The sequence below is a fragment of the Gallinula chloropus genome, assembly GCF_964237585.1.
Source record: "Gallinula chloropus genome assembly, chromosome: Z".
NCBI classification, from domain to species: domain Eukaryota; kingdom Metazoa; phylum Chordata; class Aves; order Gruiformes; family Rallidae; genus Gallinula; species Gallinula chloropus.
In genome coordinates, this window is record NC_140089.1 from 18203583 (window position 1) to 18229799 (window position 26217).

At 41.2% G+C, this 26217-nt stretch overlaps 1 protein-coding gene across 1 annotated transcript; it reads left to right on the top strand.

Moving 5' to 3' along the window:
• Window positions 1-8964: 8964 nt before the first annotated feature.
• Window positions 8965-9750, top strand: LOC311203614 (tetraspanin-3-like; the record flags this gene model as incomplete). The annotated part of the gene is made up of 1 exon (XM_084278368.1): window positions 8965-9750. The coding sequence occupies one exon, from the start codon at window positions 8965-8967 to the stop codon at window positions 9748-9750; it is 786 nt and encodes a 261-aa protein (XP_084134494.1).
• Between the last annotated feature and the right edge of the window lie 16467 nt (window positions 9751-26217).

Consider the following 26217-nt stretch of genomic DNA (forward strand, 5'->3'; position numbering starts at 1 on the left):
CAATACCTTGACGTGCATCCATGGATGGATGGATGGATGGATGGATGGATGGATGGATGGATGGATGGATGGGTGGAACTTGATGGATTACTGGATGGATTAATGGAACTTAATCCCCATGCTAATATTTAAGGGACCCATGATCGTGCTGTTGTGGTTTAACCCCCGCCAGTACCTGAGCACCACGCATCCCCTTGCTCACTCCCTTGCCAGTTGGATGGTGTGGAGAATGGAAAAACAACTTCATGGTGATTTAAAGACCATTTAATAGCGGGAGAAAGTAAGAGGAGAATCATATTGATTATTATGATGATAATAATGAGGATGCTAATAACGACACATGGGTGGCACAGCTGCCCAGCTGGGCGCCTTGCCCTGGATCATCAGCAATTGCCAGGTAGAGCACAGCATTAGGCGGCATGGCATAGCCCTTTTACCAGTGTGGGCCGGCTGTCCTGGCAGTCTGTCATCCTAGCTTCCTATGCAGCCGCAGCCTATCTGTTGCTGCATGTTGTGATGAGCAGAGAAGGTCTCCTGTTGGCTAAGTGACAGAAGAGAAGTTGTCTTCTTCAAGGCTGCCTTCTGTCCAGTCTTAGGAGGTGGGGGGTGAGAGGGGCATCACCGTCATGTTTCCAAAGACAAGCAGCCTTGGGTGCAGTTAGGAGCCCAGTTCTGGTGCGTCTGAAGCCATGCTACACTTCAAGGGCCTTGCAAGCAGCCCTTTCCCTTTCAGGCAGAGCCTGCCCCAGCATTGTAAGGACTAGGCTGCACACTCAGCAATGTGCCTTCCACCTTTCCACACAAGCCAGGATGGCAGCAGGGAGCTCCCACACCTTTCACAGGCCAGCTTGGAGGCTCCATTCTTCAAGCTGCTGCACTGCACTCTACCTACCCTCCAGGGACCCTGCACTGCTCAGCAGATGCAAGATGAGTGGCTGGCTCCTGCTCTTCTGCCATGCCTGCCCTGCATGCCAGCATGTGAGCTAGGCTCCTCCAGTAGGCTGTAGAAAGCAGACTGGTGAGATGAGGCTGAGAAGGAATTTGCCAAAGCCATGTAGAATGGCCCGTGAGGCTGCAACAGGAGCACCCTGCTCTGTTGAGAGCTTCAAACTCCATGCCCTTGGCCACACATAGCAGGTGCCACAGCTGCCCTGGTCTGCGTTGGCCCACCACGGCAAGAGAACTCACAGACTACAAGGACGTGAAGCGTGCCAGAGGGTGTTGCTGTGATTGATGTAGCCAGCTTGGCACATGCTGCATTTGCATTTCACTGTGCTTGTACAGGAATCTTGACACTGCTTGGGTGTGCTTGGCTTATTTGGCTTGCACACCCCTGCTTGCCTGCTGTGGCGAAACCAGGCTGCCTCTTCAACAGCTCAACACGTGCGTGCTGCCTGGAGTAGTTATGTTCTCTGGCATAGGCTCGAGCTTACTGACAATACTGAAAATAATTTTGGAAGTATATTAAAGAGGAAATTATCAGTTAGTAACTTTTTTCTTTTGAGGATTTTACAGTAGAGCTTATCCTGATTCAGCAGCTATGCTCTTCATCACTGTTAAGTTTGCTCTTCATTGCTTTCCATTTCACTGGCAGCAACATTTAATGGAATTGATGTAAACTTACTCACTTTGTTTATCCTCCATAGCCTGTTATTCCTGATGATCACTCAGCTCCACATTAAGATTGATTTTTATCCATCTCTTTAAAATGGGAATACTCATTTGCATATGTGTATACCGACATGGATCCTCAAACTATAGCCAGCACTCAGTCATGACTGTAATCTGTATGGAGCAAAACGTGCCCCAAACATATATTGAGCAAGAAAGCAGCATCTACTAGGTTGTCTACCTCTCATAGTGTCTTCCATGTTTTCTCATGCTGCATATGTCCCAGAGCCAGTTCTGCTGAACGGTGCTGAAGAAGGCACTTAGATTACGAGCAAGGTGCTGTGGAAGAAAATAAAGTACTTCTGGAGTACCGGCGTATTTTGGGTAGTTCTAGCTGGACTTGAACATGATGGGAACTCCCAGAGTTTCTGATGCCCAGCCCTCAGGCTTGAAAATTGTATTTTGATTAGTATATTACATTCTGAAATAAAAGCAAGCTACTCCTTCCAAGGCAAAGTCAAGTTGTGTTACTTTTTGGGTGTGCAAGTTAGCAGACACACTTTTCCTGGTAGTGTGATGAATTCACATTTTCTCCCTTAAATTTGTTGTTACATTCCATGTTCAAAAGCATTTTCATTTGTTTGCTTTTGTTTTACATTTAGATGCTTCTATGAGTTTAAACCTAATAGACCTTTTCTATGTCAGTGACAGTATATTATATTTAGAAGCAAAATACCTCTTGAAGGCAATTGTTTGGTGGGGAGATTGTAGATGGAAATAGAGCACAGAAATAAATTGCAAATATCTTTGGGTTTTGATTCTTTTTTTTTTCTTTTTCTCTGAAAAGCTGCATTTCATCTGAATGGGACTGCATAAAAATGTTATTAAAATCGGTTCCACTTTGAAATGTGCCATAAGACTAATTCTGACAAAGTTGACATTTTATATGCTCCTATCATGACTTAGGAAAGGTAATAAAAATATGGTACTATAGACACTATAAAACCTGGTATAAGATGAATATTACATTTGATGTAGATACACTCAGTACTATGCCTCTAAAAAGAGAAAAGAACTCTATCAAACACTCCTTTTACTTCCACTTACCTAAATTTTCAGCTGCCTTGTTGGCTGACATTCTTTGCTAATATCTTTCTTGGTGGAAAAGATGAACTTTTAATCATTTGTCAGATTAACCCAAAATGAATGTTTTCATTGATTTTTTTCCCCCAGTCAATGAGCTGAAAAATAAATCAGTTATTCACCAAAAGAACCTACACCCTGCCAGCCTTCATCTTTGCAGATGAGTTCATGAAGCATGAGTTGTATAAATCTCATTCTTACGGGTGAGCTCCCATTATAGGTCTGAAGAGGTCTGACAAGCTGTTCACACCAAAGTAATCCAACGCTCTTATCTTAAAGGAAATTGCTGAATCTGTCTCTGGCCAGACCAAATATTTCAGAAGTAATCCCACTCTCATCACATCGTTACTGCTACAATGCCTTTCCCTCCCTCTCCGCCCCCCCACCCCATCCCCCTTTCTAAATCGATGCTTAAGTGAATCTCTAATCAAGATATTTTTGCATGTGATCATACTGGATACCTCCCCTTCAGCTTAGTTTAGAGTAGCTAGTTACACAAAGCCATAACACTCAGAGCAAATACATCTCCAGTGAAGTGGCCTCAAGAACAAATTGACATTGAGCCTTGATTTGCATTGTGAAATCAACAATGGGATCCAGGTTTCCATATTGAAATAAATCCTGATGACTTAAGGCTGAACTTTTTGGAACTCAAAAAGCATTAAAAGTTCTATGTCCTCTGAGAAATAGAGTATCCAAAGGCAACATTTGCAAAAGCACCTCCCTAGTTCAGGATCCTGAGACTGGTGGACTTTAAGATTCATCACAAAATTAATTTGAAAGATTTGTCCCAGTTTTATACATTTTTATAGTATCAGTATGAAACAAGTGTTTCCAATTTTTTGTTCACAAACGGCTGCTTTATGGCTGTGCACTAAGAATCACATTCTTGGGCAAAAAAGGTCACGAGTATAAGTTCATGCATTGCAACGGCCTGCCTGAGGTGTCACAGGTGATGCTGTGAAGAATGCTGGCCCAGCAGGGGTCCAGCCCAGTTTTGCAGGAAAGCCTTCACTGGAGGAAGAAGCATCTTACCAGGATTCATTTTTATGAGGAGACCCAGCAGAGAAGAAACTTTATTCATGGAAAGTTCTGACAAGCGTAAGCTTCTTGTAAAGTCTTTACACAGTTTACTAACTTCCAGGTGAGATATTCAGGCACTTATGACTTCATCCCTAAAGAGAAATCTGTTGACTATTTTCACGAGTTAATGATTATAAAGGACCTCTATTTCATATTAAAAGTATTTTTTATAACTTCAGAATGTGCCCAGAAATCTCACATATGGTATAAAACACAAATGAGAGAACTGCATTCACATGAAAAATATAGTAGCTGGTGGTAGTTGAAAACAATGACAAAAAAATTTCACAAAATACTTTAAATGTCAAGGTGACTTGAATTTCATTGTTCTGTTCTTTCCTTTTTTGAAGTTTTTACAAAGTACCTTATCCTCCAACCTGGTTTTGTTACCAACTGCAATAAAATGAGTATCAAAAGAAGTTAAATTTTCATTTTAGTTTTTTTTTTCTTTTGCCATTCTGTGTCTTTTAAAATCTCCAACTTCTGAAATTCCAAAGTGATGGAAATACAGAAAGTGCTTTTCTATTTTTCCCTTTTCTGTTTTCTTTCTTTGATACTCTATATTCATCCCAGCCCCAAGATATTTTATAACAATTCCAGATCAGCAAACAAAAATAGGAAGGGGAAAATAGAATTTAACAAAACAAAACAAACAGGTGGTTTTTTTGTGTTCAATTCATATAAGGAAAGAAAGAAAAATACATGAAAAATCAAACTTTTGACATTTGATTTTCAATATTTTCAATACTAATGAAAACCATGAACTTTAAAAGCAAAACTAAATAAAAGCCCTGAAAGCATTTGATATGGTTCGTGAGTTACAAAAAAGGCTACTTTTGGTCAGGCAAACAGAGGCAGGGGTAAACATCTGACTGGCTTTAGTTGAAATACCTGCACAATGCTAAAACAGTTCTTGTGGAGAATGCATTTTCTCCATGAATAGGAGCTGGCAATCATATCTCTTGGTTACTATGACAACTGGTTGTGCATGGCAGTGACTGTAGGATCTGGGTTCAACCAGACTTCATGCTTTTTGCATTTGGGCTGATAGAGTTATCTTGTAATATGACATCTCGTAAGATAATGATTTTTATTCCAAAAGACCTGATAGATTTTGTAGTTTCCATTTTTTAAAAATAGCTTTCTGCTTGGTACCCAGTCCTTCTGCTGTGTTCTGACTACCCATCACAGATGAATTATCTGATTCAAAAGAATTAAAGTTGTTTGATTCCCCCCCCCCCCCCCAAATATTACTGTTCATTTGCTGTCACTTTACATGGAGCCAGGGCTTTTCTTGGAAACTGGAAAAATTGTGTGTGAAGTCTCTTCAGCTTGGGAAAGGTATACTGCCAGGGCCAGCAGACATGATCAGGATCAGTGAAGGGAGCAGTGATATTAATGTCACCCATTTTCCTCTTTTTCTGGATCTTCCAGCCCTGCTGACCCACATACCAGCTGCCACCTGCTGAAGTGGGGAGGAGGGTGGGTAGGCTGGGGTAGGTGAAGTTGATAAAAGTCTCCATGTTTTAGCAAGGTTTTAAATTCATATCCTACACAATGGGTGTTACTTAGTCTAAGAAGGCCTTTAAAAATGTTACAAATTCTCAGGCAAAACCTCTTCCAGAATGCTTTAATTTCACCTACAGGATCCAGCTACAATAGCTTCATATGTGCGAGGGTTACAGGAGCAATCCCAGCTGTTCTCCTGAGGCAACTTTAGGGTTCTTCTGTGTCACTGTGACAATGAATGCAGTGGCTGAGGGTCTGGCTTTGAGATCTCATCTCATTTTATATGAGGTTTGTGTTAAACTTAGAAGATGGGTTTGTCTAACTGTGCCCTGATCCCATGGTCGACTCTTGGTTTCTTTATGTTCACACAAATCTGAATGAACTAGCTGTCCTTCTTGATTTGAATTGTGGCCCATTACAGCAAGAGCTCAGATGGGCTCCCTGATCAGTCTGTATTACAGCCCATGTAATTACAAACGAGTCTGGTCATCTCCTTACATTGCATTTGTACAATGACAACGTTGACATGACATCTCTCTGGTCCCACTCCTGGACCCATGTGGAATGAACCTCTTTGAACTTCCTGGCCCTTCAGAGCCATTCAGTGTCAGTCACAGCTTGCTAGAGCAATGAATGCAAAAAATACATTGTTGGCATTTTATTAACTTGAAGGATTATACTTTCAGCAACATTCCAGAGAGTAGTTTATCTAAGCTGTAGTATCTGTTACACCCACATTTGAATTTCAATACTCATCCGTTCATAAGCAGAAACAACTCCAGAGAAAGCAGGGATGGCATTTATCATCTTACGCTGTTTACCACTAGAAAGAACGAAGAGCATTCCTATTCTGCCTTACATATACTCTCTTTGTCACCCTACAGTTCCTTGATGGATACCTCGGCTCATTGCTTTTTTCAAGCTTTTGGCCTCACATAAAGGTAAAATTACTTAGCAGAAACGCAGCTCTATTGAGGGTGCCAGCTAGGTCTTTTGTGTACTTCAGGGACTAGTTCTGTGTTTTTCTTGTCCTTCTTTGTCTTGCCTGTCTTAAAAGATGCACACATTTTGAGCAGGAGCTCTCTTTTCCTGACTGTGTATGCATTGCCTAGTACAAAATGGGCAAGGGGTTTTAGACAGCCCTGACAAAATCTCCACTACAGCGATTTCCTCTTGCGTGGTGCTGAACATGCTTCATCCCCCAAGATGGCACGGGGCACTGAGAGCTCTTACCTGGGAACTGGCTCTCAATCTATGTTTAGTGGTCATGCTTCTTCCTACCCTTGGTGGGTAGGCAGACATGTAGGCTCTCCCATCTGCATGTACTGCTACAGAAGTCCTGACTTCAGGGGGAGGCTGTGTGCAGATGGCTCCCAGCTACTGTGGACTGTCTCACAGCTCTCCATACAGGGCTAAGCCAGCATGAAGGTACCACTCGAAAGGTTTAGAGCCTGCAGCAGCACAAACCCCTCCTCTTACAAAAGCTGTTTCACCCCTCTGTTCCCCTCAGCTCTGTCCCACAGCCATATGAAAGAAAGAAAAAAAAAACTCAAAACAATCCAAAGAGATTGAAGTAAATGGGAAATTATTGTACTTGGTGAATATTTAGAAAGATAAGAGCCTCCAGGGCTCAATAACAGATGAAATTCTCTCCTCTATATTCAGGGATGGGATGGCAGTTCCCCTGGCTGAAATGAACAAGAGGTGAAGTAAAATTCTCCTGTAGGCAGTTTGAGTCTCTGTAATGTATTTCGGAGACTGCAGAATAAGCTAAACATAAATGGTGCTGTAACTCAATTCTTAATATATCATTAAGCTTTATAAGCATGAGGAAGGCAGAAAGGAGAAGAAGCAGGTTCATGTGCTTTTTTTTCCAAAGCTTGCAAACTAGCAGTAAGCAGCTATGACTTTTCACAGTATTTTCTGGTATGTTGCTGGTATATTTCCTCACACTTTTCTGATGTTTCTTCTGCATCCTAGAAACATTAAATCAGTGTACCTTGCCTGCATGTACAGGTGTGAGGGAAAATCCTTTCTGTTCCTTCCTTGTCCCTCCTCCTGCTGCAAAACATAGATATCAGAGAAAAAGGCATTCAAGAAAACAAGTGAATGGCAGCAAAACCAACACAGCTGGAGGGCTGTGGGTAGCAGCAAGTGGAACAGGAGAGGCGGCAGACACAGACATCAGAGAACAGTTGCAGGAAAACACACACCCTGGAACAACTTTGAAAGGAGCATTCGGGTAAGACTTAACAAGTTAATCACTGCCTGTTAATTACTGTTAATGGCAGGATTAAAAATAATAAAAGCCATTTATCTCATTCCAAAATAATTAGCCTTAATGACATGTTTGTACAGCACATAGACATTCTGATGGGGATCAGCTCAACATCTGTGTGTGCATAGCATATATAACAGGAATAGGTCCTTGTAAAACGTCTGACAGATGTGGGATCATCAGCTTTGCTGAGACTTCTCCAGGGTTTCAGGGATCTGAGCTCTGACTTCCTCTGATTTTTCCACAGGGTCTGCAGGTGCTAAAGTTTCTGAAAATGAGGATTATTTCTCTGTATTATCCCTTATGTAAGCCTGTTGTAGTAGCCCTGCTCTGCACCTTGAGAAACAGAGATGTTAGAGGATTTTATCAGGATGATAAAGGCCTTGGGATCTGCCCTCCTGGTGCCTTTGGCACATTTTGTGCAGGTTTCTCATCCTGCTTGGCTCTTCTGTATCACATGTTTGAGTAATAACGCTGTTCTGCTGGCTGATAGGTGTTGCTAATTCCCTTTGGGATTGTTCTGAAGTCAGTTATCTGGTCTGTAATTCAGTTTATTTACACACAAGGAAAAGTTAATACTGTTCTATCATTACAGCACAGAGTCAAACCAGTGGTGATGCAAAACAAGGGCTACCCTTGTGAAATAGTGGGGATTTCTCATCCAGGTGCCTTGAGTAATTGAAGTTATCTAGACAGAAATCTTGCTGAATAAAAAAGAAACCAAAATATTATTATTACTACCCTCATAAAAAAAAAGGAATTAATGAATAGCAAACATACTGGGAATGATCACAAGTGTAGGTGAGTGTTACCTATGGAGAACCCTGATTGAATAGCTCTGCTTAAACCATTCCTCGTTAATAACTCTGACTTGTGCATTTGCTGCTGTCTTGGCTACTGCTGTAGGATTGCTAGCTGGATTACCTCTTTCACTTGTGATTTCAAGTAGCACTGCTGGCTACCACCTTGACTATTTCTCTACATTTAGCTCTGTGACACATGAATGTAGTAAGGCAAGGGCTGCAGCCTTTTTCCAGCTGTCCTCCTCCTTCAAATGCAAATGTCTCCAATGATAGTGGAGCGAATGACCTCTTAATATCAAGCTTGACCACATCCTCCTGATTTCCTCAGGCTACACTGAACAAGCATTGTCATGTGGTTACCTGATGCAGTCTTTTGCTGAGAGAATCTAATCAGTGTTGGTCCCTTAAAGATGTTTTTGGGCAGAGATGTCTGTTGCACCTGGTTAAGTGGGGTGGAGACTTCTTAAATAGTGCTGGTGAGGCTGGGGTTTCCTAGTGGTGAGTACAATGGAGAGATTTAGAGCTGTGGTAGCGAGGATGTGCTCCCCTTCTTTGGAGCATTATGAGGACACCTGGATCATGTCCTTTGCTCGATACCTGCTGGGGATCCTAGGTTTCGCCATCTGTAGTAGTGCTGTAGCTCTGGCTTTTGATGGAGTTCTTATCATCCTTATGTACATGAACTACAGATATTTTTTTCAGGATCCTTTCTTGTTTCTCCCTGGCTGGCTGGCTGTTGTTGCTGCACTTATCATGCTGCCTACTGCAGTTTTGGCTGTGTCTGTTTGCATTAAGTGCTCCCGCTACCGGCAAGGGGCTCTCATGTACTTGCTGCTGGTCCTTTTTTGCCTGCAAATATCTTCAGCACTTGTGGTGCAGTTATACTCTCTTCATACAGCTTCTGAGCTGGAAAGAACTATGGGTTACTTTGTCTATCACTACAATGGGACACAGAGTCCTGGAAGCATGGCTGTGGATACAGTACAGAGGAAGCTGCAGTGCTGTGGGGTCCAAAGCTACAGAGACTGGCTTAATGCAACAGCTGCTTCTTGGCACCTTTCAGCTGAAAAAGCTCATGTCCCTGAAAGCTGCTGTAAGAAGAAATATTCTACCTGCAGAGGTGATGTACACCATCTGGATCATCTTTTTCAAGAAGGCTGTCTAAGGAAGCTGCAAGACCAGTTGCGTTTTGTCATGGTTTACATGTTTTGGTGCTGTACTGCACTAAATGTCTTAGAGCTGTTGGTTGCTGTGAGCAATGGCATCCTCATGAGGCATCGGCCTTTCTTTGACATCGATTTCCTGGACTCTACCTTCTCATAGGCCTGCAGGCACTGGCAGCATTTCTGAACCTGCCTCATGTTTCCTTTGTATTGTACTGTGCTGCAGTTGCACTGGGGACTTTCTTTTAAATTGCATACAAATCAAAACAAGTTCATTGCTTTATTTTTTTAATGTTACAGTATTAGTTCAGTTCACCCTTCAGTCCTTGTTAACTAAGTATTCTGTAGCCGAAGAACTTCATTGTTGGAAGTCACAGCAGGGAGAGGAGGGCCTTTAGCATGGGCAAACTTGAAACTACTGTACGTAAACATAGAGTAAGAAATAAGAAGTATGTCTTGCACAGGGGAGCATGTTGTGAAGTCATGACCTGAACTTTTGCGAAAAATCTGAACTGTGCTAGAATCTTGAAAAGTGATTGAAGTTGTATTTAATGCTTTGGTACTTCTACATTGGTTAAAAAAGTAACTTATTTTTCAGTGGAAAAAAATGCCAGTCTTTGAAGTGGCATGAAGGTGCAGTCTAAATGAAGATATGCTTAACAGCAGCTGAGTAACTAGTAAGATGACATATAGCAGGAGGTATAGTTATCTCAGGAGTTGCGCAGAGAAGTTAAAAAAAAAAAAGGGAACATAAAAGTCTGTATCTATTAATTTATTTTCTGTCAAAGCAAAGAATGAGTCAATTCTCCTTTCCTGAAACATTATATAGGGTCATAGGCATGCCTGAATTACAACGGCAATGCTTTTTCTTAAGGTACACAAGCCTTACTCTTAGAAAATTCTCCTCTTACCCATTCTCTGTGTGTCTCATTCCAACCTGCATGGGTCAAAAGGGACTATGTCAGCACATGGGCTACCCCTATGGATGGTTATGTTGGTGTTGGTGTTTAGGGAAGAGCTGGCAAAGGCTCTGTTATACCCATGTTTGCCTGTGCAATGTGTGGTTGTATGTGCTTGCACCTGAATGTCTGGGAAATGCTCTCAGCCTCACTGCTGACCTGTGAATGGGAAATGGAGCAGCTGCGTCCTTTGGTAAATCTCTGTAGAGAATCTCCAGGGCCTATATGTGCACCACAGTGGGAACAATGAAACTGTCATAATAGCCACTGGACCGGGCAACTCTCTTGGTACTTGAAGGAATACTCAGGTAATGCACTATTATTTTAAATTGATTTAAAACTTTCTACCAATTATCAGGTATTTCATGACAAATTTCAGACCCCAAATCACCCAATATTGATTTTCCCTGGGGCGGGGGGGAAGTAATCAGAGGACCTGGGTCAGCTCTTGCAGGCTTATTAATAAGTACATGGAACAGAAACATGAAATATACTGTAGGGCCACTTGATAACAAAACCCAAACCAAAACCCTTGATTTAGATAAAGGAAAAGTAGTTCATTAGGACAGAGTAATTTTTCCAAAAAAGAAGGAATATTCCAAAGAATAGAAAGAAAAGTAGATTTGTCATTGATTAATATAATAAATGTAAGTACTCCTTCCATGGAATGCATGTGGCAGTGAGTAAAATTTGTCTAGTTTAGCACTGAAATTGGGTGTTTATGGCTTTGTGCTACCCTGTCACCTGAATGTTTTGTGATGCAAAGTTATTGTTATGCCTTTACAAAGATGCAGTGAAACTGAAGTGACAGCAACTGGCCCACAAAGAAATTGAGTTTGAAGAAATAAAGGTGGAAAAGCAGAGTCTATGTAGTGTCTTTTTACCACCTGCCTTCCTTAAGGGGGAAAATTTTCTTCTCACATCAGTTCTTATACCTTACAACTTCCTTCACAGGTTCTTAGTCAGCCTGTCTTTAAAAAGAGGAACACCCATATTTTTCACTGTTAAGTGGAAAGCAGCAACTTCAAGGTAGTTAAAGGGCACAATTACTGTTGTGGATGTCCTCATCTACTCTCTAGTCTTCCAGGTCATGCATGGCTCCGTCTGTTCTTGCTGTACTAAGAAAAGTAGAAGATAAACATGAAATAAAAATCTCTAGGTATTAACTATAAGTCTTTTAGGAGTTGTTGGGTTGTGGGTTGGAGTCTTTTCCCCGCCCTGCATACTAGACTACCTCTGGAATATCAGATCTTAAACCTGGTAAAAACAAAAGGGAGAGTGAAGAGGCATGACACAGATCTACTACAGATAGAAATGGTTGTTAAGAGAGTCACTAGACAAAAGAATCAATTTATTACCCCTTTAAGTAGGGCACTTTAATGCTGAATAGTTACTTCTGGACAGGAGAAACTTATTTTTAAGCAACCAAAGTCTATTTCTGCGTAGAAATACATAAACCCTTGGGTACTATTGCAGTCTACACATTGCATGCTTCGTTCTGAAAGGACCTCCAGAAGCCTTTCATAATCTGTAAACATGAGCAGCTGTATAGGCAGGCAGCAGATGACTTATAAGACAACATTCCTGGAAATTGTGGTGTTTGGGTTTGAAGGGGAAAAACTGATGTCCAGTGCAAAGCTAGAAATACATTCTGCGAGTTGTCTTTTGCAGAGTACACTGAAACCTGTATATTCCATCTGTGAATTGATGATTTCATTATTATGTCATCTTAGAAAACAACAGTCAAAATTAATGCTGAAAGGTGAAAGTCATCATTACAGCCCTTTAACAACTTCCTTCCCATACGCCTGTCTTGGACTGAGAGCACTGGCTGCAGCTTTATGACATGGCCATTTTGAAATGGATTGATGCTTTCTGACTCCTTCACCTTTCCAGATGGTGAGCATGTGGAAATGATACTATTTCTTCTTTTTCTTTCTGTATGCCCATTGATCTTTCTGTCTATCTTTCAGCCTTTTCTATTTTTTTTTTCTTCATAGTTCCCCACCCCCCCCACCCCTCCCCCCTGTGAATGCTGGGCTTTTAAACTCTACCTGGAATATATCCTGATTCTGAAATTATGAGCAGTCCATCAAGTTTCAGTTTAAAATCTGTGTCACAATTGCAAAGCAGAAAGATCTGGGCTTTGGTAGAAGGGGATGGAAGACTCAGTTCCTGCCTGCATACCAACATACTGTTAAGTCGCTTAAAGTTACTCTATAATTGAAATTGTGGCTTTTATAGTCTGGTAAGGGTTTTTTGCCTGTGCAATGAAGCAGGAGCTTGTAGTGTTAGGCTGTGTGGGGCTTTTTTTCTTAGAATTTGAGTTGGGTGATCTCCACTAGCTAGAATAGACTACATGGAACAGCTAAACCTTTTTTCTTACGATACAGGGTATTTTCTCTAGAGCAACACCAACAGTAAGGCCTTTGCCAATATCTGGCAGCTGCTACTTCAAACACCAGGAAGAAATCTCCCTGAGTGTGACTGTCCCTTGAGCCAAATGGCTCTTTCAAAGCAATAGAACATTTTCTGAGCACATTTCTGAAAGCCAGAGAGTTGCCAAATTGACATTTAGTTTGTCTGAAGCATTGAAGATGAAAGATTTCATGTCATCTGTTGTTAATGTTTTTAGGTGTCAGAAATCACTTTTTATCCTGAGGGCTCCCTTTTACCTTTTTCTTTTATAAAAAAAAGAAAATAACTGTATCTTCAAGACATAAGTATTCTGTTATTGCGTGCTGTATACAGTAAATCACTGTGGAAACATAACCTGGTTTTCCATATAGATATGTAGTTTTACTGAAAAATTCAGAAAGTACCTACAGTGGGTTTAATTGCCTTGATGTTGCTTTGATATACCACAGAAGTTTGTTTTGTAATGAAAAGTGATGTCATCTATATTCCCCAGTAGAGGAAAAGCTAAATATTTCATGCACAGACTTAAGGGGATCAACACTAAAAGCAGCTGTGCATGTGAATAACTTGATTTTGTCAGGAAAGGTCATACAGGTAACACACATGTTTGCAGTTTCACACCTTTGGAAGAGGACGGCTGTGCTTGCCTGGCACAAAATTGGTACGACCTCCATAGTTAGACCCATCTGGGGATGCTGGAAGAGGAGGATGTGGCACAAGGTAAACAAGTGAACAGAAGGTATACCCATATTGTTGCTAAGCTAAGTGAACAGTAAGGGTTTTTCAAGAAATTATGCTGGTGGTTTGAGAAAGACAGATTAATCTTGTGCTTAAGGCATGAAAGATGAAAGCAGGAGGCTATAGCTCTGGAGAGAGCCTAGGAGCAATAATAAATCCTTAAGTCAACCCATTCATGTATTCCTTTCAATTTTTGTCATCTTCTATATGTACTCCTAGAGAAAATACTTCCCAAACCTACCTATGTGTGTTTTGGAGAGAGAATGTTTCAATATGCAGTATGTAATTTATGTTTATAGGTATGCATATTTACATGGAGGCTGTACACAGATATTGTGGGGCTCTCTATAACAGTCAAAAGATTGATATTCATCTTGTACCTATATGTGAGTAATAGTAAAAAACATACCTCTGAGGGCTTTTGTGCCTGGCATAGACTTGAAGTGGATAAAAAAGCAGAAACTAGTCATGGCAAAGTTACTTTCTAATTAAAGAAGCTTCAAACGGTAGCTATAAACCATTGGAAATATCCAGGGGACTTGCATATAGAAAACTCCTCATCTATTTCTTCATCCTTTAAGTCCTGTCAACTAATACCTTTTCTGATAATTCAACAGATGCAGTCAGTATGCATCTTTTTATTAGACTTCAAACTGTTCATTTCTTACCATGGTTTACGTGTTGCTTCCTAAGAAGATTTGCCAGAATTCAGCTTTGTGAGTAAAGGTATGAGGCTTGCATCTAAATTAATGAAAGAAGTTTGGAAGCTTTGTTGGATTATAGGTTTAAAAAAAAAAAAGGAGAAAAGTAATCACAGTCTGAGAAAATCCCTTTCAAAGAATGAGGAACTCACTCAACTGTTTAAATGATGCAATATTTAAGCCAACTCTCCAGGCTTTTTGCTTTGTTGTTGTTTTTAAAAGGCCATTTCAGACATATTAACAGGTACCAGCAGTTTATGCTTCTGTTGAAGGAGTCGTCTGAGATTACTATTTACTAGATCCACAGCTACACAGTAACAAACGCCTGCCTAGCAAAGGTGAGTTTGATTTGTATACCTGGGGAAGGGATAATGGGAAAAGCAGCAGCTTTACAAAACTTCTGTTTTGGAAGAAACTCCCATATAACTCCTTTGGCATGTCTATCCCCATGGAAAGCTGTTTTAGGCCAGTGAAGGAGTTCCTGCATGCATCATCCAGATGTACTGATCTTTACATTCTCTGGTACTGGAAAACCTGAAGTACCTTATACTAGTTGAGACCTGGCCTGCAGTATGGAGACAAATGTGGCTTTTCTTACATGCACCTACATATATCATACTTAATTTACAACCATAATTATGGGGCTATGTTCTTTCTTAAAGAGTGGTTAATAAAGAAGCCGAGGTAAGAAATGAAATCCAACTTTTAAATCTCACAATACCATCCTGGAAACTCACAAAAAAGCAGCCTATTTTGTAATCTAAGTACAGAGAATGAACTGAACTACTTATTCAATTATGTCAAATGATCAGCATTCATTTATTAAATGATGTAAAGTGAAATTAAATTAGAGCAAGTAAGTGATTACATTATGTAAAGCAATTTTTAAAACTGGGTAATGTGATCACCCTTCATTTATTACATTAAGTTCAGAATATTGAATATCGGTGCTATTATTATATTCATGGAAATGCTTATAATGATGGACTAGTTAAAACATAGTTTGCGAGTGAAGCCACTCCTTTTCATATTTCTTTTCCAGTATTGACTCTTGGTACAACGCTGCTATTTCTTTCAAAGTGAAAGCTGAGATTTCACTGTAACTTTCCAGCTACTATTTGTTCTTACAGGTAAAACCTTGTAAACGTTACTTGTAAACATAATTTTTTACCATGTCAAAATCAAAGAGAAAATGGCCAACAGTCAACCAGCTTTGGGATGGAAGAGTGAAGGGAATGGGAAGAAATGGGTACTAAAATTGCAAGCTAGGAAATAGGAAACATACTAGCATATTTTGAAAAAAATAGTCATGCCTTTCTACAAGACTGGATTTTCTATTTTGCAGATAGATGGAATGAAACTGTCGCATTTGATCATTATATTGAGATTTCTTTGGAGTGGGAAAAGGAGAATAAAAAATGTGATCCCATTGTCCAGACACAGAGGTTGAAATTGCATAGCACTCTGCTGGCCTATTGTCTCAGAAACTACACTGGACTAAGAAAAAAAAATATTTTCTTCATATCTTATTGGATTGTTTTGGATCTGCCCATTTTTGGATGCTACTTAACCATTCATGTTGTAGAATTGGCTTGGAGGTGTTTCAGTTTTGTGAGGCTGTGCTGCTGAGACGGTTTCTTTAAGCAGCAGTTAGAGTTTTCTGACAGCCTAAACTATAAACAACGAGCAATTCAAGGCCAGAGTCACGGCCCGAGAGATGGTCACAGTGCCTCTGAGAATCACATATGGGAGAAAACAACCCAGAAGCAGCTGCATTTTGCCACCGGAGAAGGGAGTGAGAAGATGTAATGAGCTGTGCAGACACCAAGGCCAGAAAAGGGTGGGGGAGGAGGTGCCCCAGGTGCTGGAGATGCCCCTGCAGCCCTTGGAGAAACCCATGGAAGAGGCCGAGACCCCACCTGCAGCCAGAGGAGAATCAGAAACACAGAGATGAGAGCGAGATATTTGCATCGGAACAGGTTTGATGGGGGCAGACTTGGAACCCCGTGGAGGACTGGGACTGAGAGACACTGTGATAGAGAGATAAAGCCCTGTGGGAAAGGACTCACATTGGAGAAGTTCGTGGAGGACTGTCTCCCATGGGTGAGACCCCACGGTGCAGCAGGGGGAGGGTGTGGAATGAATGCCTCCCCCCTCCTCCCCCCACGCCCCCTGGATGAGTAGGAAACCAACTTACAAGGGACTGACCAAAGCCCCCATCTCCCAGTCCCTGCCCCCATGTGCTGCGACTGGGGGGAAGAAAGGAATGAAATCATGACTAGAGTGAAGTCTGCTAAGAAGGGAGGTGTGGGGTGGGGGGGGTGGGTGTTGAGGAGGTTAGAGGTGTTTTAAGATCTGAAAAAGGAAAACAGCTCATGAACAAGTAACTGAGAATTCCATTTTTCTCAGTCCCTGTCCCCCTGTACTGCAAGCGGGGGGAAGAAGGGAGCAAAAATCCTGACTAAAGCCTGCTAAGTAGGGAGTGGTGGGGGGAAAGTGTTTTAAGATCTGGTTGCGTTTGTTTTAAGATCTGGTCACGCTCCTGACTCCAGTTTCACTGTTCTTTGTAGTGTAGTGTAATAAATTTGGTAGTTTCTCTCTTCTTCACTTTGTGTTGAGTCTGTTTTGCCCATGTCATTGCTGACAGAATGATGTCTCCCTGTCCTTATTTTGACTCCTGAGCCTCTTAATATATATTTTCTCCCCTGTCCAACTAAGAAGGGGAGTAATAGACTGACTTTGGTGGGCGTCTGGCCTCCAGCCAGGGCTAAACCACCACAGGAGTTAATTAAAAATATTAGGAATAGGATCCATTAGTAAGTTAACTTCTTTCCTCATTATTTAGTATTTAGTGAGAAAGTATTTCTCTATGTACTCAAATATCAATTTCTGGCTGAAACTGAGGTATTTTTGTTGCCAGAAATTTTAATGTCTTAGAGAATGTGTTCTTAGTAAGCCAGGTGCAAAAACCTTAGGTGTCTGCAGAGTTTTTCAAATTAATCTAATTGTGCAACTTAATCCTAAAAAAAAAAAAAAATCAAATGTGAGATGCTGATTATTTGCAGAGCTGTTCGGGAAGAAAACAGCCCCTCAAACTGTAGGTAAAAGCTACTGTGCCAATGGCACAACGTTATGCGTATGGAAAAGGGGGCATATTGTGGCATGTCTGGAAGAGCTGTTTGAAATACTTGGGAGTACATCTGTTGGCTGACAGAATTAAGGTATGGAGTAGGTTCCCCTCCCCACCCACCCAGGAGTAAGATGCATGTGTGGGTGAGAGCACCTCTGTCTTAGAGAAACTTTCATTTTCTTTCCAGGGCATTTTGAACCAGATGAAAATCAACTCAAGAGTTTTCTAGAGATGAAGTGTTCATGCAGAGACAAGGTACGAAATTACATAAGTTTATGGGAGAAGTAGTGACTGCTGGGCTCTGAGAAGAAAACAGTAAGAGAAATGTGAAATGCAATAGTGAGAATGCAATAGTGACGAATATGTGAAGTAAAACAACTGGAAAACAGGAGAAGCATTTTTATCTCAGCGCTTTGGCAATTATGGTCTTAAAGTGCTGTTAATAACTCTAGGTTAAAAAAACTCACCAAAATTAAATTTTGAGAATGTAGAACACTTTGTTTAACCTACTGCTGTAGGAACTGTGGAAATATGTAGCCACAGGCTGCCTCTCTGATTTAGCACGGTTTGAGTTTATTATCTTCTCTCCTCTAGAAAATTTTATTTTAAGGTTTGAAAATGATGAGATTCAACATTCTTGCAAGGGGAAAAAAAAAGGAATGTAAATAATATTTTATATATATAAAACTGTATTTTTCTTGTAGTCTGGAAAATGGATCAGCATGTGGCAGATAATCTGTAAATTGAAGTGTAAAGTGTTTGTAAGCACCTCACTTAGTTTTGTGTTTAGCCAAAGAAAAAAAAAATAGAACAAAGTACACTAGGCAGGAAAAAAATACAGAAAACTACATTTCTATAGTGTATATGAACAATGACAATGAAATATGCTGGCTATTAAAGAAATACATTTTAATGGTTTCAATAGTTAGTTGCCTTGTTTTCACACAAATTTATAGCCATTATTATCTCCTGCCCTAACTCTCAAATCTTTTCTGATTCAGCGATTGATGACCCTAAATTAATCCCATGCAGTCATTTCTATAAATTAATTTCATATACCATATTTTCAATACCCTGTACAAACATGGGGAAAACCAGGGTAATAAAAACACCACCACCGTCTGAGCTAATGAAGTCTTCAGAGGCAGCGTATTCCTCCGAGTGAAGGGCTTTGTTATCAGTCTCAGTAAAGGGAAATTTTTAAAAAAGAAGGAAAGGGGAGAAACAACCTGGAATACTCCAGCAGCAGTGGGAAAACTTTAAAGGTGTGAGCTGATCAAAATGATTCTCACACTCAGCAAACTGCAATGATGGCCCAGCAAGATCAGGCCTTGCTGACACTGCTTCTCCTGCCTGAGTTTTCTCTTCTTGGCATGTGATGGCAGCTGACACTTGTCCTCTGTGAGAGGCATCTTGGTATGACACCTTCTGGTCCGAGGAATAGCCCCTTCCTCACTGGTGACACACAGTGCAGGGACTCCTTGGGGCTTTCCCTCTTTCCCCATATTCAAAGCTTCTGCAGTTGTTATTTAGATGAAAATTAATGGTGTAGGCATTTGTGAGGCCTGCTTGGATGTACAACAGTTTCAAAATGAACTGGAACTAAAAAGCTAGGTTTAGGTAGAAGAAAAAGCCGTCTCATTGATAAGAATAAATTCTTTTAAACTTTTCTGACCGGGCGAGACCCAGCAGGCTTTGTATTTTACTCGGATGTCTCAAATAACCTGCAGAAAATATCTATGGGCAAAATACTCTCAGGTTGATAAATGACAGTAAATAAATACTGGTGTGCTTTCACACTGTACCCATTTGGTTCTATGTCACTCAGTCCTTTAATTTCATTATTAACATGAAATCAATTTTAACTCTGGGTCCAGGTACCGGGGCACAGTGTCTAGCTGTGGCTTGCTGGCAGGGCTGAATGTCCCTTCAGACCAGCTGCTAACTTCAGTAAACAGTTGCATAAACACGACTCTTGATGTCATGCAATATATGGCTACCTGACTAGACAGCAGCAAAACGAACGACTCTGTTCTACTTTGCTATGTGCTTTACTCTGGGATGAGAAGAAAGGAATTTTGTATGTTTCTTCATTAAAACAGACTTTTCATCCTGCATTAGGCAAAACTCCAGGGAAACAACCTTTCCCCACCCTTAATTAATCCAGAGAGTGAACATGAGGATGACTAGACAGATGGGACATAATTTGAGTATGGAAAAATTGTCATCATCCCTCTTTAATTAGTGTTATAGGATGGCTCTCTTCAGTTATAAGTAGATATGACAAAGATGTGTTTCACATATTCAAGAGGGTAATTAAACTGCCACATGCTCAAACCAATATACATACAGATCTGATTAAAAAGCTGACTCTCTGAAAACAATGATGGATGAGGTTTTAATGCGCATGGGTATTAGAAAAACAGTGAGAAGGGACTGCTGTGAGACGAATTGTTTCAGTTCTTGGCTGTGAAAGCAAAAAAGGGGGGAATTATTAAAATTAAGAGAGGCAAAAGCTATATGGAGGAACTGAGGACACGGGAGGATGAATTAATGATACAGAGTTTAAAATAATGCTTTAATTATAAAGACAAGAGATCGGGCAGACTGTACCAGTCATCAAGCCAAAACATACCTCTGTATAGTTATGCAGTATGCACAGTGCAGACTGCTTTTTCAACTCCAGGCTATACAACTGCTCCTTGAGTTAAGGTGGTAAGTTAGGAGTGTGTAGTTCTGAAGATGAGTTTTAACTTTTGCACAGACGCCAACAGGAAAATCAAAGTCTTCAGGTGCCGTAATGCAGGAAACAGGTTTTGACAGTATTTAAGTGTTTTGATGTAGCAGAGAAGCCCCGTTTCATTGCTTTAAAAAATAAATAAACCAAAACAAAATAGAAATAATTTATAATGTATTCAGTGAAGGGGGTTTTTGACTAAATTGTCATCTTAGGCTGCTTTCCACTGGTAAATTCTAAGCGTGTTCTTGGAGACACTTCAAGAGTACTTGCATAGGGGAAGGAGCCTGAAGGATTTCCCATGCATGCTCAATGGATACTTCTTTTCCCATCTTCAGGTCTATCAGCTCATGCTAGCTCCTCTCTGGAGGCTGCTCCCTTCATGAGACAAACCTTGAGGTTGTTTTTGCATTTGGTCTTCACATACTGTCACTGTCTTCGCAGAATGCCTGCTGTGACTCAAAACCACAGAAAAACTCTGCCTAATTGTACTAAAATAAAACTGAAATGCCATGTTACTATGATACTAAGAAGGTGTTGGGATCACCTTGTTAGGCAAGAGAACTGAGGGAATAAAGGTCTTAAGTATACTTGTGGTTTCCTGTCAAAATATTACATAAATCTATTTATATGTAAGAAAGACAAAAGAAAAACATATTTAAATATCAATTCTGTTGCTCAAGGGAAAATGGGGATGCCAAGTTTGGACCCAGTCATATTATTCTCCCTATCCACTGTACCTGCTTAAAAAAAGACCCCCTCCATTTGCGATTACGTTATATAAGAAGTGACATTGCTGTTGCTTTTATCTGTGAGACACAAGAGGAGGTGAAGCAAATGGTAAAGTCTTTGCACTTTCAGGGATGCTTCTTCACCCAGCTCTGTTAGGGGTTTCAGCTTCCGATCTCAGTTTTCCTCACACTAGAAGTCCTGTCTCATCATGCTACTTCACTTGGTAATTCCATTTTTTTTAAAGTGAGTACCAGTCACTAGCAGATAGATGGTGTTTCCTGACAGATACCTTGCTCTACCATTGGCTTTTTTACCTACATCCCTGGCAGAGTGGTGCAGGTAACGGGTAACTGATGGCATGGAACAAACAGATGCATCTTCTTCATGTAACCTTATATTTTGCTGGAAGACTGTAGCAGTTTCCAGATTTATTTATCTTAGGTTTATTTTCTCCAAATTAGATGTATAGTTCCATTCTGATGGGACAAATGTCCTGGCACTTAACATATCTGAATCAAACAGAAATGGGTGCCCATTAGTGTTGGAATCAGGGTTAAATAATGAAGGTAGTATAGAAGATTCTTGAAATCTGCTTCAAACAGAAATTTCTGCTCTAGGCACTCAGCCAGCAGAATTTCCTTTTTTTATTATTATTTTCCTGCCACTTTCATTATGATTTATTCTTTTCTGTATAAATAATCCCTGTATTGTACCCAGGGAGTCGTTTCATTTTTAGGAGATAGAAATCATTCATTTCTTGCCAATGGGAGCTCATAAAACAATATATTGACAATTACAGCCAGCTGAGCTGGTGATTATGAGATTAATTATTGTTGTGAGTGATGGCATTTAGCGGTGTCAGGTTTCCAGCTCTGGTACAGTGAGCATTTTCTATGTGGGCAGAAGGCATCTGTGCAAAGAGTGGTGCAGTGGCTGTTGGACACAGGGTCAGGCCTGTGCTAAGGACTCACAGCTCTCCTCCAAATGGACAGGAGCACAATGGGCTTAGCTTTGGGATTTGCAGCTGATGGCTTTCCCGCAGCTGACATTTTGTGAATATGGCATTAGTACAGTTTGGGTCAAATGCCACCTTTGAAAAGGAACCTCTTGGTTTTATATGCAGATAGAAGGCTATTGTCACTTCTCATAGTAGATTATTTAGGATATCCCACAGGTAGCAGTGACAGGTCGATTTTTCCCTGCCATTGTCATGAGAAACTAACGTCGCGACAGCTGTCATAAGAAACTAATCTGCAGCAGAGCCAAACAGTCTCTCAGATATGTTGGACCACTTGTTAGTCAATGATGGCACTAGAAACTTGAGTACAGGAATTAGAAGAAAAGACAGTGAAGCAACCAATGTACCTGAATAATGTGCTGTGAGCTACTGATAAATCTTTCTAAAGAAATTAAGCTTTCTAAGGTGGATATGGCAAAAATACTTGAGCCCCAACAGTTGGGAATGTATGGAATTTTTTTTAATCTTCAAATGGTTTAAGCTAATTTTAACAGAAAAAGATTAGGAATCAGTCTCCAGAGTGAAGTAGCTGACAGGTCCATGAAGGATGTGGCAAGCGTAAGTAGATAAACTACAGGCACGAGTCTCCTCAGCTTTGGCCTGAACATGGGCAGATTTGCCAGAGGGAAAAAACCTACTGTGACTGTGATAGCTGTCCTAGAGTGTAACTGTCTGGTGATCCTGAAGGCAGTTTCACTGAGCAGGATGAATACTGCTCTAAAAGCCAAAGGAGAGAAAATTTAAGTGACAGTTTTCTTATTTCTTATCAAGAAACAAGTCAGTGGAGATGTGCATTCCCACCAGATCCTTGCTTTTACAGCAGCTATCTGGGCAGCAGCTGATGGTGGTGTTGCCTAGGGTGAGCCCATGGACACACGCATTGCATTGCTTTGGAGGTGGCACTGCACACAGTGATGCTGCGACATTGTAGGGTGGCCTGAAGTAAAATGCCTGAGATGCTCGTTTAACTGTGCATGTTGCTGCTAAGGAGAATAGGAGAAATGTTGCATGACACCAAGTATCTGCAGGCAGGGGGCCTGACCAGAGAAGGGGCAAGTGTGGATGCCCAATTCACTCAGACTGCTGAGGGAACTGATGGTGAGGCCTCCAGTGCTGAGTTACATTATATGCTCAGGGCACAATCAGACTATGTGGGTCCAGGTCAGATTGCAACAGAGTCCTTACTTTTGTGCCACATGTCACTGCCCTGGAAATGGGTAATTTCCCAGAATTGCAATTTGAGGCAATTTTGTACAGAAAACGTCACACAATATCCTAGTGAAATCCCAGGACACTATGTGTTCTAGGTCACCTCTAAGAAAATTAGGATGTCATGTCAACATCCAGTGATTTCCCAGTTATACATCCTTGAGTGGAAAGGAACTGTTTAAGGAAATTAAAATCCAGAGTAGTTTCTAAAAGTTCGTGTCTTGAATTGTATTTCACATCTGTGGATGCCAGACTGCAAGGTGAATATTGTTATATTTAACATTCCTAAAACTGAAAACTCCATTATGAATGGTCCTAAAGTAACCTTTAAAATAGTCTAAAAGCCAGAGTTTTTACCATTTCTTTTCCTAAATCTATGTAACTGCTAACTAAAGCATTATGAGCTATTTAGCTGCTTATTATATTTTACTAAGGGTGGCTTTTGATTTAGGAAAAACTAATGATGATTGGAGTTTACTAGGGAACCAGAAGGACATGATCTGTGGGGTGGATTCCAGACAGCTGGTTTAGCAAGCATGAGATGCTGCAGGTGAAGCCAGGAGCTCTAAGTTGATCACTGTTTTTATACCAACTCAATTGCATCAAGTGTCCAACACTTTAACTAAGCAATGGAGGGAACAGCGTTCACACTGAGGAAATGTGAATTAACAGTGAAAGGCAGGAGACAGAAACGCACTCTGCTCCCCTGCCCACCTGTTTAACGTATGCCTTAAGAACGCAGTCGAGATGCCGAGGCAAATGCTTTGCTGGCAGCAGCATTTAGGCAAAGACCTGCAAGGGCTCTCTCCTGGTCCTGGCCAGGCCACAGTCAACCTCGCCGAGCAGCCAGCGCAGGGGAGCGGAGGTAGCCCGGGCTGTTTCCCACGCCCCCTGACTTCACCCCCCCAAAAGGGACTGGCCGGGCAGGCGCAGGTCCTGCGCGGCTCCGGGACAGTGAGTGCGGCCGGGTCGCCGTGTGACCGTCCCGTCGGGTCCCGGGATGCACCCTGTGTCATCACCGGCTGCGGGCGAAATCTGCCGCGGGCTGTTACTGTTCCCCTTTCACGGTGCTTTTGTCAGTGAACTGCCCTGACCCCAACTCGGGGAGGCGCTGCCTGCTGCTGCTCCGGGAGCGGGGTGGTGCTCAGCCGCTGCTTGAGGCTGAACCACCCCAGAATCTGAGGGGACCGATTAACTTGCTTTGATTTTTGAGGTGCTCAGATGCTGTACAAAGCCTTGAAAACCTTTGGCTGTCACACTGACGGGCTGCGTTTACATATGGTCTCTACCTAAAGCCCCATGCTAAACCGTGTGGAAGTCATTCCAGAGTTCTGACTCAGTGATGGGTCCACACCAGCTGCTCTGCTCTTCACTGGGGAGGTATTTGTCAGAGAGCACTTTGCACAATTTTTAAGAATTCACGCAACTGCAAAGTTGTTTTTTTTTAACATAAATATTCTCTCTTGACAGTCAAAACATTTTGAAAACTGAAAACTGTCCAATTTAAAAAAAAAAAAAAGTTATTTCAGGTATTAAAACTCATCTCAGCTTCTTCTATCACATTTGTTTCCTTTTTCCTGTGAGTAGCCAGGTTCTTCCATCTCATGGAAAATACTTTGCCATGCCCACTGATAGCTGCAAATTTCATACAAGTTGTAGAAGAAAGACAATCAAGTCCCAGTTGTTCAAATGATCTCTGTGTGGTCAGTTCAGCCCTTTCAAAGTCCTGTTGCAGTTCCCAAGCCTATGCTAGGTTGCATGAACATGTGGTTCGGACTGCAGTGTGGCAACTCATGGAGCTGTGGCACAGTGTGGTAATGGCACACATACATACGAGCAAATCTGACCCTATCCTGCTAATTGAATGGATAGGAGTGATCAAAAGAGCTTCCCTCACTTTGCTATGAGCTTGAACGTTGCCATAACTGGAGATTTTTAAATTCAGTTTCTCCTCTGAAAGGTCCTCTGCCTTCAGGAAAGAATTTTTCTGATACTTCTCCACTTTAGTTTCTGTCCTTTAAATGTGCAGTTCATTTTTTCTGCTCAGCTGTTGTGGTAGCCAGAAATACCCTTATTTGGCACAAAGTTGTATTCCCAAAGTTGGGCCAGTTATGGCAGAAAGGTTTTTAAGGAAAAGGAGGGAAGGGATTTTCCATTTTAATATCTAGCCTTATTCCAGAATATCTCAGTAAGGTGGGTTAAAGCTTTCCTTCCCACCTCAAGATAAATTTAACTGGGACTGCACATCATTCCAAATTCAAGTACAATATGCTTGTTTGGTGAAACTCAACTGTTTCCATTTTACCCTTCCCAGTCAGCAAATGAATAGCAGTAATTTGCCTCCCTTTATTTCCAGCGGATGCCCTCCTCATCTGAAATGACTAGTTTCTTTAAACAACAGTCTCTTATACTAATGAAACACTAATAAAATAACGTTCTCTCATCTGGAAGAACAATGCTGGAAACGTTCCAGCAGAGATAATTAATATGTGGCAGATTTTGGTTATGACTGAGCTCATCTCTGTTGGGTGGAAGCATACAAATAGTAGTGCTCCTTGCTCTGAAATGCTGATTTAAGGTTGGCAAGCCTGTAGAGAGGGAATTAGTTGGTCAGTACAAGAGGTAAGGGAAATGGACATATGGCAGCTGTGCATTGCTCTGCTCTCTGGGCCACCACCACGTTTTCACACCCATGTCTATGAGCGAAGGATAAAAAAGGAGGCTAGTTTATAGCTGCCAGTAGGATGCCCCCAAGCAATAACAAATGCATTTATGTATGTATGTATTTGTATTTTACAGGTAGGAGGCGAAATGTAATATACTCTATCTTATCTGAAGCCGTGAAGCAGAATATCTTGTTGCTGTATTCTGTATTCATAATACCTTTCTTTGAGAAGAAAAGCAATTCCAAAAAAGAAATAGAAGTCTTTAGCTGCCTACTAGCCTCTTACAAAGCACTTGGTGTAAATCCCACTCTGGTTTAAA